The sequence below is a fragment of the Lates calcarifer genome, linkage group LG17 (assembly GCF_001640805.2).
Source record: "Lates calcarifer isolate ASB-BC8 linkage group LG17, TLL_Latcal_v3, whole genome shotgun sequence".
Classification (NCBI taxonomy): Eukaryota; Metazoa; Chordata; class Actinopteri; family Centropomidae; genus Lates; species Lates calcarifer.
Genome location: NC_066849.1, coordinates 22,385,035 through 22,399,276, shown reverse-complemented (window position 1 = coordinate 22,399,276; position 14,242 = coordinate 22,385,035). Strand labels below are relative to the sequence as shown.

The 14,242-nt window shown below is 41.2% G+C and overlaps 2 protein-coding genes across 5 annotated transcripts; one reads left to right on the top strand and one right to left on the bottom strand.

Moving 5' to 3' along the window:
* The first annotated feature begins 395 nt into the window (after positions 1-395).
* ccdc17 (coiled-coil domain containing 17) lies at positions 396-7,896 on the top strand. The gene is made up of 13 exons (XM_051077258.1): positions 396-765; positions 1,380-1,505; positions 2,362-2,485; positions 2,621-2,759; positions 3,862-4,023; positions 4,165-4,358; positions 4,453-4,646; positions 5,139-5,224; positions 5,366-5,581; positions 5,873-6,008; positions 6,439-6,525; positions 6,719-6,829; positions 7,105-7,896. The coding sequence occupies exons 1-13, from the start codon at positions 568-570 to the stop codon at positions 7,249-7,251; spliced, it is 1,920 nt and encodes a 639-aa protein (XP_050933215.1). The 5' UTR covers positions 396-567; the 3' UTR covers positions 7,252-7,896.
* Positions 7,342-14,232, bottom strand: LOC108902607 (nuclear autoantigenic sperm protein (histone-binding)). 4 transcript variants are annotated; one of them, XM_018704540.2, is made up of 15 exons: positions 14,035-14,232; positions 13,579-13,626; positions 13,056-13,169; positions 12,638-12,718; positions 12,279-12,385; positions 11,615-12,037; positions 11,307-11,368; positions 11,161-11,231; positions 10,964-11,037; positions 10,354-10,542; positions 9,941-10,113; positions 9,692-9,772; positions 9,510-9,587; positions 8,751-8,882; positions 7,342-8,071 (listed from the first exon to the last, which is right to left on the bottom strand). In XM_018704540.2, exons 1-15 carry the CDS (start codon positions 14,070-14,072, stop codon positions 8,033-8,035), a joined length of 1,710 nt encoding a protein of 569 aa, XP_018560056.1. In that variant the 5' UTR covers positions 14,073-14,232; the 3' UTR covers positions 7,342-8,032. The 4 variants fall into 4 exon arrangements, with proteins under 4 accessions (XP_018560056.1, XP_018560057.1, XP_018560058.1 ...); XM_018704541.2 differs by lacking the exon at positions 8,751-8,882; XM_018704542.2 differs by lacking the exon at positions 11,615-12,037 and having other exon boundaries at positions 14,035-14,231.
* Between the last annotated feature and the right edge of the window lie 10 nt (positions 14,233-14,242).

Sequence of the window (14,242 nt, the reverse complement as noted above, 5' to 3'; positions counted from 1 at the left end):
AACTTTAATACATTAACCACATTTTGTTGCTAATACTTAAAGTATTTTTACAGATGTAGGATTTGTCATGCAGGACTTTTTGTTGTAATGGAGCTTTTTCATAGTGCTGTATTGGTACTTTTACTCAAGTAAATGATCTGAATACTTCCTCCACCACTGGTGAAAATAATACTTTGTATTGTTTATAAAATAGGCAGTGAGTAAAAGCCAGTATGTTCAGAAGATCTCACCACACCTTCACAACAAAGTCACTGGCATGGTGACAGTTACCAACAAACATAAAAGCCAGCAACTCAGTGGTTAAGGAACAAACCAAACATATTTTACAAGCCTTAAATGAACTGACCCTTCTGTGTAATTTGGAATATATATTTTTTTGTTCGGAGAATCCTTTTTGCAACAGTTTTTGTTTTATCTCATATTGTTTAGTGTACTACTTTAAAGTCTGTTATTCCCACTGTATTTCAGTTTATGGATAGGGTATTGATAGGTAATCATATTTAATTAAAGATTTTTTTGTTCTGCAGTGCAGTTTTACTCTGTATTTAACACCAGCTTTGGTACCAGATGGAGGAGGAGTTGATCTGTGGAGCCTGTAACATGGCGTTTAACTCCACTGGACTGCTGGAGAAACATAAAGCACTGTTCTGCATTGGGAGTGAGGTCGGGAACCTTCGGGTGCAAAGAACCAGCTCCGACACCGTTATGAGAAACAACAGAGGAGGTGTGGACCCTAAACAGATGAGAACCCCTGAGCTTGTTCAGGTAAGAAAATCAGCAGGGTAAAAGTGACCACCTTGAACCTACTCTCTGGGAAAACAGTTTAAGTGATTTGGGGGAAGAGTTCCTGGTAAGAGAAAGTTAACAGAAAAATTAACAATTACGCTCCAGAGTGTCTCTAAATCAGCAATACATGTTCTTTAATTATAAACCAAAATTTTGGAGCCCTAAATATAGTTCACTTCTGTACAACCCAAAAATGACCATAGAGCTGAATCAACACATCTCCAGTACCTCTTCAAAATGTAACATTACAGCTTGAAAAAGACAGGATTCATTGCACAACCTCTGTATATTACTGCATGACTCATTCACTGAGGTGACAGCTGAATTCTCTCTCTCTCTCTCTCTCTCTCTATATATATATATATATATATATATATATATATATATGTATGTATATATATACATACATACACACACACACATATATATATATATATATATAGAGAGAGAGAGAGTTTGTCAGAAAACAGAGAGGACAGAAGTGAATTCTATTTTTTGGTGAATGTTTTCTTTACCAAGCCACAGAGGTAGCATCTCTGTTCTGCAGTGAAGGAACAGGTGAAACTGAAAACCTTCCATGTTTGTTTGTGCAGATGAGAGGTCAGCGAAGGAACGTCATCAGGTGGAGTGTTGAAGCCGAGCCAAAGTCAGGGAGAGCGGAAGACAAAGCGGCGACCGGTCAGACAGACGGTGCTGCTCTGCAAAATCTGACTGACGAGGTAAAAATCGAACCACTGCACCGACCAGACTTCCCCCGTTCTGCTCTGCAATGAAGTTGGCACCTAAAACACACTGAGCATTTTTCATCCATCCACTGTTCCCAGTGAACCAGTGTTGTTTTGTTATGTAAGAGATATTTTCCGATACGGTCCAACTGGTATATGTTGCATTTCAAAGATCAGCCTGATTCACAGGAACAGGGATGAAGGTGCCAGTGCAACATTTTGGGTATATAAGTGCATTTTACAGAGCACTGCAGGCAGCTCATGGTCTTTGATTAAAAATTCATGTGTGAATATGATTATGTCAGTCAAGACACACTGCAAGAGCAACTTTCAAAATGGATTATGCAGGGTACATGCAAGTATTTTTATATAATGCTCCTATTTCTTTTATTACATTAAGAGAGAATACAACATGATTTCTCTCTGCTGACTTTCAGTTTCACAAGTTGAGGATGTCCATTGAAGAAAATCTGCCAAACTGGTCAAAAAAGACCACAGATAATGAGGTGGGCTCAATGGTTCTCCTGTCATTCTCTTCCCTCATACTCTATACATCTATTCAGCCTATATGGTATGTGATTAGCACTTTGATGTATGTCAAGGTGCTCTAAGTGCTCACATTTCCTCTATATTGTAAAAGCTCTTTAATAATAGACTAAGTCATCAGCTGGCGGTGTCAGAATGAGTCACAGGTCACTCTGGGTGAAGACAGGTAGAAGAAAAGAGCTCATTTTAGTGATGCTGGGTGTCAGGGTGACAGAGGAAATGAATCTTTTTTGCTCCAGGGTGTAACATGTTTAAAGAGGTAATGCTGTGCATAAATCTGTCCATTTATAAACACGGTCTTTAGGCGAGTGGGCGTCACCTGGGTCACAGTGAAAGACTGAAGGAGATGAGGGAGATGGCGACGCTCCATGAGCGCCAACTGGCCCTGATATACGCTCACAACCAGCAGCTGGAGCTGCAAAGAGATGGTGAGGAACAAATGCTAGAAGCTGCTAGAGAACCTGTGTGAAATTCTACGATGAGAATTTATCATTTCAAAATTTCACTTGATGTCAATGTCAGGGATTTCTTAGACTGTGTGTGTGTGTGTGTGTGTGTGTCAGAGCTGGCCCATCAGGTAAGTGTGCTGTCCAAGCAGAGCAACACAACTCACCTGGAGAGTCTGCTGATGGAGCTCAGAGAGCAGGAGGAGAGGAATGAGGACACACTGCAACAACTTGCTGAACATCTCCATGCATTACAGTAAGTGTAAGTGTGTGTGTCTGTGTTTGTGTGTGTGCTTCAGTATACACCAGAGCTAACTATTTATAAAAGTGAAAGCAGTGAATAATCAGAATGACCTGCTTCAGAGTGTGTTTGTTTTTATGATGTTGGATTAATATCTGATTTTTTTTAACTTTTATTACTGTACATATTAATCTAGATTAATCTATAACTAGTTTAGCTACATAATTTGCACTTTATCTATTTGAAGTGCACTTAAATTGGCTCTATGTTTGACATTAGTCTTAATTTTCTCTTAAACACAGGATGGTAGTTGTGTGTCTGTCTTTGGCTTGATCTGCTGCTGTTTTCTTCATTAATAACATTTATATATTATCTATACATATATTTAAGTTGCTTTTATGTCTACCACTATAGATTGATGATAACCATTGTCTCAATATATTCCTGCGACCTGTGGTTTTAATGCCTGCCTGTAACCCAAATCTAAAATATTTTACGAGATCATTTTAAATCTGCAACGTAATTATAGCTGTTGAATAAATGTAGTGGAGTGGAAAGTACAATATCTGCTTTTATAACACAGTGTTTCAACACAATGAAGCAGACCTTGTGTTTTGTGTTTTACGCTAGATGGTAGCGTAAAACACAAACACCCAAGTAAGGTACAAGTACCCTAAAACTATACGTAGTTACTTGGTGATATCAGAGAGTGAGGATTTAGTGTTTCAGTGTCAGCAGGATACACAACACCTGAGGGTCCAGTACTGACTCCTGAATTGGGATAAAACCTGCAACATTTCTGTCTCTAACCACTAACTGTGCAACCACAACAGACATAGGTACAACAAAGTTAATTTAATGTGTATTTGTTGAGGTGAATCATGTCTGCACAGATACTTATGCAGTTTTTAAAAAATAGTCCTTCTGCAGCACTCTGCCACCAAGAGCAATATTCCTGTTTTTTCTGGCTGCTGTATGACTCAGAGCATCAATTATGTGTTTCATTATGCCTGGGTAGTTCCTTATTGCAACACTGGTGGTAGAATAAATTGAATTTTGTCTTGTAGGGTGGATTCTGGGTGGGAGAACTTTCCATAGACGTCACAATATGATCTAATTTAGATGATCTACTGTGTTTTTGTTTTCTTCTTCCTCTTTTTAGTGTGCAAAAAGTCTCTGTACCTGCTGATCAGCCAGATCCAGGAGAGAATGACAAGATGCATCACGACAACTACAAGCTCATCTCCTCTGTAGATGGCTCTCTCTCTACCCAGATAACGTATATACCTACATTCATCCCGAGCAATTTATTTTAGAAACAACTGTTCGTGTCTCTTCTTTGTCTGGTTGTTTACATGTGAATATGAATTAGTTCTACTCAGCTGGTTATGTGAGGTTTAATCAGGTCTCTTTGTTGCAGAGCCCTGCGACAGGCATACATGCAGTCAGGTGGGTCAGATCCAGCCATTGTGGCACAGATGATTCACCTGCAGGCAGAAGCCCAACGTCTGGAGAAGAACCAACCAGCAGCATCTGCCAAAGCCCGGAAGAAGAGTAAGAATGACAAGAGTGATGACGAAGAGAAAATGTTTGGGGCACTTGTCACTGTAGATTTCTAAACTAGATGACTAGGTGATGACTCTGATACTTGGTACACGCTGCAGATTTATGGCATAAAACTGAGGATAAATTACCTTTCAGCCCTGAGCTAAATCACTGTTATCCTCGAATCCAGAAGTGAAGCCTCCTCAGCGGGGTACGAGCTGGGAGCTGCTGGTTTTGGAGCAGGAGAACCAGAGACTGGAGGAGGAGATCCTCAGGATCCAGCTGGCCAGAGAGAGAAACCATGACTATGAAGGTTGGACAGTCTTTGTAATAAAGCACACAGCTCTTATTTTTGCAGTTTCTGATGAGTCTATTTGAGTTTGTGGAAAATTAACTCTTAACTGGTTTTAAAATGAAACGAGACTACAAGCCAACAGCTACTAACAGCTAGTGTCTCTGTGATTAAATGTGTACAAGTTGTTTGAACTAAATATGGATGTATAGTTAAAACGTGTATGGGTCAGTGGTCGTCGTACTGGTTTGCTTTTAGTCAGAATATCTTGTGTTCTGCAGCAGCAATGAGGTCTGAACTTGAGCTGATTCAGAGGCAGGATCTCCAGCAGATCTCCAGTTTACAGGCAGCGATGGAGAGAAGCAAAGAAGCTCCCAGGCTCCGCAGAGAGCCTCCTCCACCTCCTCGTCCACTCCCACTCCAAACCAAGACTCACATTCATGAACCTCTTTCACTGGTACATCATTTGCCAGTTTTGCAGCAATTTTGAGTCTTTTCAGTAATAATTTAAAGTGTTTGTCATTATAATTAATTTAAAATCTCAATCTTTCTGTCAGCTCCAAGCGAGGTCCTTCTGCTCTCCGTCAGGAAGATGCATGACAGACCCGCTGGACTCTCTGGGTCCAGCCCCCTACGACCCAGCGTCAGTTTACTTCACCATATGTCCACATATATAACCTGTACATCTGACAGGCCATAACATGTCTTACAAGACTTAGCTGAACATCAGTCATATATCAGTCTGTCAATGTGCCCACTTACCTGTCTCCCTCTGATTTTTCAGAGCTGGTTTTGTGATTTTCTTTGACCTGGTTCTGGGAGTAGATGCCTCTCAGAAGGCGTTGCGCCTGGTAGCAGCTCTCTACTCAGAAGGTCAGAAAGTGGGACCACTGACTCCACTGCCCCCTGTCCAGTGCCTGCCGGGAGTGTCTCAACCTTACACCCACGGCCTCACACCTGGAAACTGTGCCGTCCTGTCAGTCAAACAGCCTGTACCAAGGTAAGGTGAACACCTACAGTTCAAGAGCTGTGTCAGCAAAGATCTCAGTTTTCTGATTGTTGGTAACCAAAAATGTGTGTATCCTCAGCTCAACCTCAGAATAATTGTTTGTCACAATGAAGTATAAAGACAAACCTGGGCCATGGGATAAATCAGTACAGCATTATTTTAAGGGGGTATAAACATTGCAGGAGGACTGGTCGCATTATTACAAACCCATAAAATTCACCTGGAGTTTGCATGTTGTGGTTTCTGGCTACATACGTGTACAGTAACGTTCCCCTTCTGTAGGATCCAGCCGTCGCTCTCCCTCTGTCTGGTGGTGGAGGTGCAGGCAGCGAGAGATCTGGATGTTTATAACCAGGGGGTCTTAAACCTGGGATCCTATGGCTGGACACGACTTGAGCTCTTTGATGAGTACAACCAGGTCCATCTGCATATTCAACATATTCAATGACATGTTGTATACTGCTGTGAAATGATGGAAATTGATTCCACACTAATTTAAATTTGTGCCACTGTAATGCCATAGTATCTGTTGACTGTATAGTTATACAGTAAAGGGGGATAAGACTGAGTAAAGTCTGACCTCTTCTTTGTAGGATTATGCTCGGGTAATATCAAGCTGTTGATTTTCAAGACAAAATCTTTAAACCTCCACACCTGCGGGGGTGTTTAGGAAATTGCTTACACCATCTGCCTAATCTATCACAATCTAAAATTATCTGAAAATAACCATCTGCTATTTTTGTCCATATAAACAGTTTAACCACATGTCTAATTGACCAATTACTGGTTTAAATGATGTGGACTCTTTTTATGTGCTCTAACACTGTATCACTGTATAACACAAAAAGCTTCGCAGTGGCCACTGGAGGGTGCCAGTACGCAGTCTGCCTATTAAACCTTCACTAAGCATTGCCCAGCTCAACTCAATACCCCAGGTATCAAAACTCAAGTGTAATTAGGTCTCCTGTATGTAGCAGCAACTACATAACAGTACTGTGCATCACTATGGAATTAGAGATTATATTAAGCTAAAAAAAATTTGAGTTGACATTTCATGGTCTTTTTGTTTTAAGTAGATGGTGTTTTAGGTAAATTAAAGGTCTGACTGTGTGTTTCTGTAAACTTCAGGTGGGTAACATGGAGCTCTATGTACGTTTGGTCAACAGTCGTGATGGAGATGTGCAGACTCTCACAAAGCCTGACCTGACCAGTACCAGGCACTATAAATTCCCTGCTGTGGTAGGTCAAAAAGGGACCAGCTGAGGTCCAGTTTTGTAAAAAAATAAAAAAAGTTCTGTAGTAGAGGCAAACTAATGGAGAAATATAGTAAATAATAGTGTAAAATATAGAAATGCAGTATATCGGAGGGAAAATGTAAATAAAGATTTTCATACCACCTGTATCTGCTAATGCAATTTTACCCTTGACAACAATGGCAAAGTCTCACCCATGGATTCTCTATCTTGCATTGTAAACAAGTGTACACTGCTGGTATACCTTATGTCTCCATACAGGTGTCCTCTGTTCCTGTGACTGTCCATGGAAACACAGCTCTGCCGGTTTCAGCTCCACAGACCACAAGAGTGGATCAGCTCTCCTCCCTGTTGACCTTAACTGATAACAAAAACCCTCCACCCACAGATGAAACCAGTCAGAGTTGAAAAAGACAAGCATGCTGTGCAGAAAACTGTAGAGAACAGAATTTCTACATGAAATAATTGTATCATAATAAAATCTTGTTGAGCACTTGATGTTTTCAAATGTCTTGTTTTACTTGTCCACCAGTACAAAACTCCACATATTCCATTTAACATCTTAGAGTATAAGAAAACCAGAAAATATTACTAATATCAATAATCACATTTTGAAGGAAACTTTTGCATTTATACAATGAGTGCAAGAGTTGACAATCGCTGCAAATTGAATAAATGACTGTAGCACCTGCTGCTAGGTTAGAGCATTCACTGCGAATCTATTAATCAGCTGCACATTAAATATAAATGAATTCTTGTGGAAAAACCCTATCCTTAATCCAGATATTCTCAATTCAGGTCAAGTACTTACATTTGTATGAATACTATTAACCAATGGTTGACTTAATGCAAATGCCAAAAAATCCAAGTTGGCAAATTATTAGTACAGGTTTCATTTCCTCCAACAGGAACAGCTGCCATCAGCACCCAGTGTTTTTTGGTTGAGACACAACCTCAAAGTCTTTAAAAAAAAAAAAAAAAGTGATACAAATGTACATCTGCAAATTCTTTATTCTTTTGTTGTTTTTTTTGTTTTGTTTTTTTTTTTTTTTTACTACAAGTATACAAAACTGGACAGACAAATCTATGAAAATGGATCTTATTTACAGAAACAAAATTGCTGAAGGTGGAGAGGGGCTGGACAGGCATGCTGTGCTGGTTTTGAAGATCAGGAAAGAGACGAAGACCGTCACGCTGAAGATTCGACAGAGGCTGACTGGTTGGCAGGCTGCAGAAAAAAAAAAAAAAAAAAAAAAAAAAAAGCACTTAACATACATTAGGGATTCAGCATTCTTCCTGACCATCATCTCTGTGGCCTCATCAAGAGAAAATGTTTCCAGATTGCTGGTTTGTGGTGTACGGCTCTTGTAAGAGCTCTCACCACTGCAGTTTTCTCTGAATAGAACTTGGAAACACTGGTTACAAAAACTGCAGACAGTTGACATTTATACAGAGATGTGATGCAAATAGACAATTTGTTTTGAGACCAGTCTGACCATTTATTAACTTCAACCACAGCAACAGCTGATGCAATCTTGTTATAGGGGCTATGAATGAACAGTACTGTTCGCTTTGGTAGAGATGAATGCCACTTCAAAGGTTTTGGAGACGTGAGTTTAGCTGTAACAGCTAGTCATCTTTATACCTTGTATGTCTTGCGCCAAGGGGCAAAAATATCCCAGACACCTCAGATTATACAGGGTTCCTCCAAACTTCCTGGTAGGTATTTATGTAGCTTAAGAAGCTTTAATAGAAGTTACAGCTACTGAAATACAGCTGGAACTCCACTGGAAGTTGTATGCAATTGCCAACTATTGTTATGTCTGGCCATCCTTTCCATCTAAGCAAAGCAGCACAATCTTTTGAGTGCTGTTGTGCAATCGTAAAGACATTAGCCTATCACTCGCCTCCTGCGATTTTCCCTCCTGGACTCCTTTGCCGTTGCTGGCACTAGAGTCACCGCTGCCATTAATTGTGGCTTCCTGTTTCGCTTGTTTAGCATCAGTGTCCTTTACTGGGCTCTCCTCCTCTGGTTTCCTCTGTGTAGAAACATGGGGGAGGAAGAGAAGACTGAAGGTGTCTGTAACACAACTGTAGTCAATGCAAACCACCTTTCAGGCTGACATTTACAACAGTGCAGCTGAACCTGTATTTGAAATATGTAGCCATCACCAATCATGTCAAAATCACAAGTAATTTAATGAATCATGCACACAAGTCGGCCCCATAATCAAAGCTTTGTTTCTGGGATTGAGAGCTACCACAACACAGTCACCTACACACACACACACATCTACACTATGGTAACCAACACAAGTCACACTTCAGTCACTGCACAGGTCACACAAGAGCCACAACACATCAGCAGAAAGCTGTAAGAACATCCCTACAACCAGAGCAGGCAAGCACACAGACCATACATGAAGTGACTGGTAGAAGTATAGAGAGGGTAGCTCCTTTATGGAGTCTGCTGTGAAGGTTTTTATTCCTTCAGCAGTTACTAGATAAATAGATCTGAGCTTTCAATCTGCCCAACAAAAAATAAAAAATAAAACAATTGACATTTTGGCTGAACTTCAACCTTTGATGTATCAGATAAAAATGACAGCAATCAAGAAGAAAATATGATTGACAGAAACTGGCAAGAGGAGATTAGTGGTTCTCACCTTTTTCCTGACGAGGTGGGAGATGTCAGAGACTGCTTTGGAAGACGAGGCGCTGTCAGACGCAGATTTAACGGGAATCTGAAATTTAAAAAAAAAAAAAAAAAAGTTTGGTTTGATTGCTTTATGGCCAGGTGGAGTCACTTATGTCTTCAGTTCTATGTGCAGAAACACAATGTCCTTACCTGGCTGGCTGTTGCAAATGCTGATGAAGATGAAGGGCCCCCATTTTCACATAGGAATGCTGATGAGGTTGAGGCACCACCCTACAAGAGGATGCATTTTTTTTTAAACACCATTTGTACATTTAGAACTACATTATAGTGTAATTTCTGGGTAGTGAATTTCAACACTATCAGTGCAAAGCCTGGCACGCCAAATTGCACTCATGTTGAGGATCTGGTTTAAACCCTGTCTGATGAATGTGTACCCACTAGTGTCTGCTGGATGGCCTGTGAGGCAGTGCTGGCTGTTCTCTGGCTCTCCTTGGCATCCTCCACCTTTTCCCTGATGTCGGGCAGAAGCTGCTTAAGCTCCTCCATCTCGTTCTTCTCCTCTGCTGCGCCATCTGCTCCCTCTGCTGCATCTATCACCTCCTGCAACATGGCTGTACACAGACAAATTAGAATTAAACACAATAAAAGCATGATATTGAAGAGTAAACTGGATACATTCAGCCAGTTGCCACCCTGTTAAACTCATGAGAGCACCTGAGCACAACCAAAAGGAGATGCCACATTTGACTTGCAGGTGGCTGACACTTATCTATAAACAAGTTAGCATTCAACATTATGTACACAAGGCTATAGTTCTGAAAACACTGAACTCTAGACAAAGAAAACCTTACCCAGACGGGTCTCGATAACTTTTATGGAGCTGTTGTAGTGCTGGATGGCCTGGCTGTACTGGTCCATGTAGCACAGTGTGGTGGCGACGTGGTAGTGGGTCTCAGCCAGCAGACGACTGTGGGGAGGCAAGTGCTTCAGCTGCAGGGCAAGACACTCCTGGAAGTCTTCTAGCGCCTGGGGGTAGTTACCTGGGGAAGAGAGAGCATTTTGTTAAGCTAAACTGGAGCATTTGGTAACAAAGAGACAGAGGTAGTCACTACAAGTGGTGGATGAGATTAAAATATGCATGTTCCATGATAAACCAACATTTCATGCAGTAGTGTTCATGTATCTCTGTTGAGGTTAACTTTGAAACTAACTTTTTTTTTTAGCCCCCAACACTCAGATATTGCATTCTCCCTACAATGCCTGATAAATCTTTAGAAACTGGAAATCCCTGAAAGTCCCTGCCATAAGATCTACCTGGGAGAATCAATCACCAAACATGAACATTTTGTGAGGGGCCAAACAAAGATTCCCCATGAAGCTGTGGCAGAACAATGAAAGTGCTTTAATTCAGAGAAAACCAGGGGAAAATTTGGCAAATTCAGTTTGCTGCATGAAACATACCTGATTCAGCACTGACTTCTCCAAGTTTCAGATATGCCTGGGCCGCCATCAGCTGCTCGTCTTTGCTTTCCTTTCTGTGGGAATGAATAAGATATTAACTTTTACCTCATAATTTCATATCCTTGAGCAAAGCCTTTATAACCATCGCATGCTGTTCTTAGTTTACCATAAAATTCATCCTGCAGTGCTGTCCTTACCTTTTATAAATGACTTTAGCCACCTCCAGCATCTCCCAGGCCAACTGCAAATTCCCAACTTCTTCCTCCTCCTGAAAGGCAAAGGCAGCAAATGTCAAGAATGAATATATTCCACATTTGTCAGACTTCCATGTATGGGAACTCACCTTTTCTTCTCCATTTTTCTCTCCATCCTCATCATCATCATCGTCGTCGTCATCATCATCATCTGTGAAAGCAACAGCAGGATAATTACACAGAGCTAGAGGCTCATTTTTCTCATGATGCACATTTTAAGTGTGACTTGGAGACGGAATTAAAATGTGCTCAAAAATTGTTCTAACAGTGCAGGTTACACTTTGCCCTGTGCATTCCCCTTCACCCTCTAATCACCCATTAAAGTTGAGTTTATAATCAAGAAAAACTAAGTTTGTGCATCCACACCAACAGTGCTCTGTATCCACAGATCTACTGCCCTCTGGTTCCTCCTCGTTCTGATCAGCCTCTGGTTTGGATCCCTTATCCTCTGGCTTGGTCTTGGTTGCCTCTCCATTCTGCCCTTTAACACTCTCTACCCTCGTCTCTGTTGCAGTTTCTTTTCCAGGAGACCTAGCAGGACTTTCCCCCACCCCGTTCACAGGAGCACGTGGGGTCTTCTCAACTCCATTCACTGTGGCTTCCTGGACTGAACTCTTCTCTTCCCTGTTCACAGGGGATTCTGAGGCCTTCTCTGATCCATTCATGCGTTTCACTGGGGACTTCACCTCACCATTTTCTTTTGACACCTCAGCAGTGTTCTCTGGATCTTCAGACTTCAGCTTGATGTCAGCTGCCTCAGTTTTTTCCTGGTCAGCCATTGCATCATAGACCTGCTTTCGTAGCTCATCTCTTGTTTTTTCTTCACCAGTTTCACATAGGAAATATATACAAACCAAGGTAAGTTTTTCCTAACAATGACACTAGCCTGAAAAAATGTGTATTCCGATATGCTGCTTGTAGGGAATCGATTTTCCTGGTTAGGAAGTGTAATCAAAGACTGATTTATACAGGTTAGACAGTTATTTATCTGATAAAACTCAAATCCTGTGCCCTTAATCAGACAAACCTTGATGTACATTGGAAATGTTTAACATACTGACCATCAAGGTTGCTGGCACTCTCAATGTTTGAGTTGTTAGGCTGCTCCTCTTCCTCTGATTCTTCTGGGACTCCCTCGAGGGCATTACCAAGGACACTGTTCTCCATCCTGACCAAAAAAACAAAAACACCATGAAATTATCCAGAGTAAACAGAGGTACTGCTACAAGGGAAGGAAAAGTGTTGAGGCCAAACATTTTCATTCTGGACCAAAGTTGCCTTTCTGCAGTAAATGCTAAAACTTTATAGAATTCTGGGCTTGACTAGACCTCAGAAAAACACAATCATAATACAATGCATTTCAAGACTGATACAAACTGTATACACAAGTTTTCATGGTAAGCAGTTAAAGTGAACCAACCTGGCAAGCTCCAGTAGGGACTTCCCACATAGGAAGAAGGCCTCACCACACTCATCTGCAGTGTCCCCATACTTTGCAGCTCTGGCAAAAAGACAACACACAATTGTTGAATGGGTCAAAGTACAGCCTAATATTACATGATCAAAGATCGCACCACTGGAATGCAGCTCCTAGTTGAGGTGTGTTCTGAATTTCTTCCAAGAAGCATTTCACGCTAAACTCAAAAGCTAGTAAAGAAACTCTCACTTTTGATCTCACAAACACACATACACATCCAGACTGATAAAGCCTCAGAAAATGGCCAGAAATTAGTGAATACTCCACAGACAGCAGCTACTTTTAAATTTATAAACATCTACATTAACAGTGAACATTTTCCATGCTGAATCAGTGACAGGTCCTCTCCCGAAGTACTCACAGCATGCTGCAGGCATCCTGGAAAACACTGACCGCAGAAACAACATCTCCCATCACTAGATGCCTGTTCCCTGTACCGATCAGTTTCTTTGCCTCCTCCATGACATCGACAGAACTGCAGGAAAATGAGGGGGAAAAAAGGTTACATATTGACATTGACTGTACTTTTTGTAGTCAAGAAACTAAGTGTCTCATCCATTTGCTAGTGTGACTTTGTGAACAAAGTTGGGTCAGATTCTATTTGTCATTTCAAATACTATAAATAGAATAATACTTTACTGATCCTTGACAGGAAATTACTTTGTTACAGCAGCACTAAACATAAATTAAAATGAAAAAAAAAAAAAAAAAAAAAACTTTATACTTTCTTTTAGAGATATTATGACGGTAAAGACCCCAAGACTGACTGTATTGTAACTTTAATGACAAGAACAGTGGAAATGTATTTTGGTTGATCAAGCTTCTTAGAGAGAAAAAGAGAGGCATTCACATGTGTTGAAAGAGTTTGCAGCGCTGATACTCACCTGTCTGCTGCAGCTGCTGCTGCTGATGAGCACGGCTTCTCCTCCATACTGTAAAAGTTCAAACTTCATTTGAGTCAACGGCAAAAACAAGTTACCTGACATGATTCTAAAGTACTACCACATTAGACACACCTGCGTTTTACTGTTGTCTCGCGGAGTTCACGTCCGGAGACGGTAGCTACGCCTTATTGCTGTTAGCGCCGTGTGGTCGTTAGCCGACTAGCCAAGGTGACTGGTGCTCGTTAACAGCGTTTGCGCCCACCAGCAGGCGCGACTAACTGTGCTGCTACTCTAATAATCGCTGTCACCGACTGCACGTTTCTAGAATTCAGATATCTTGCCACAACACTAAACGCGCTAGGTCGTCAACGTTAGCTTAAGGCTAAAGGCTAGCTAGCTGTGTTTTCTCACCGTACGTTATAGTGACTGCAGAGAAATATTACAGGCGACTCTTACCTCCCGGAGCCGGACGCGGTGGACGTTTCCTCTGGCATCTTTTCAGGACGATAGTAGAGCCGGTGGAGAGAGAAAAACAAGCGCTCCTGTGTGCAGTGAATGAAGTACGGTTAGATATCCTGTGAGACTCTTTGTTGGCGCGCTTAAATAGAGAAAAGAAGGCTTTCTATTTCCGCCTAACTTGGAACGCGGGAGATTGAATTTAAAG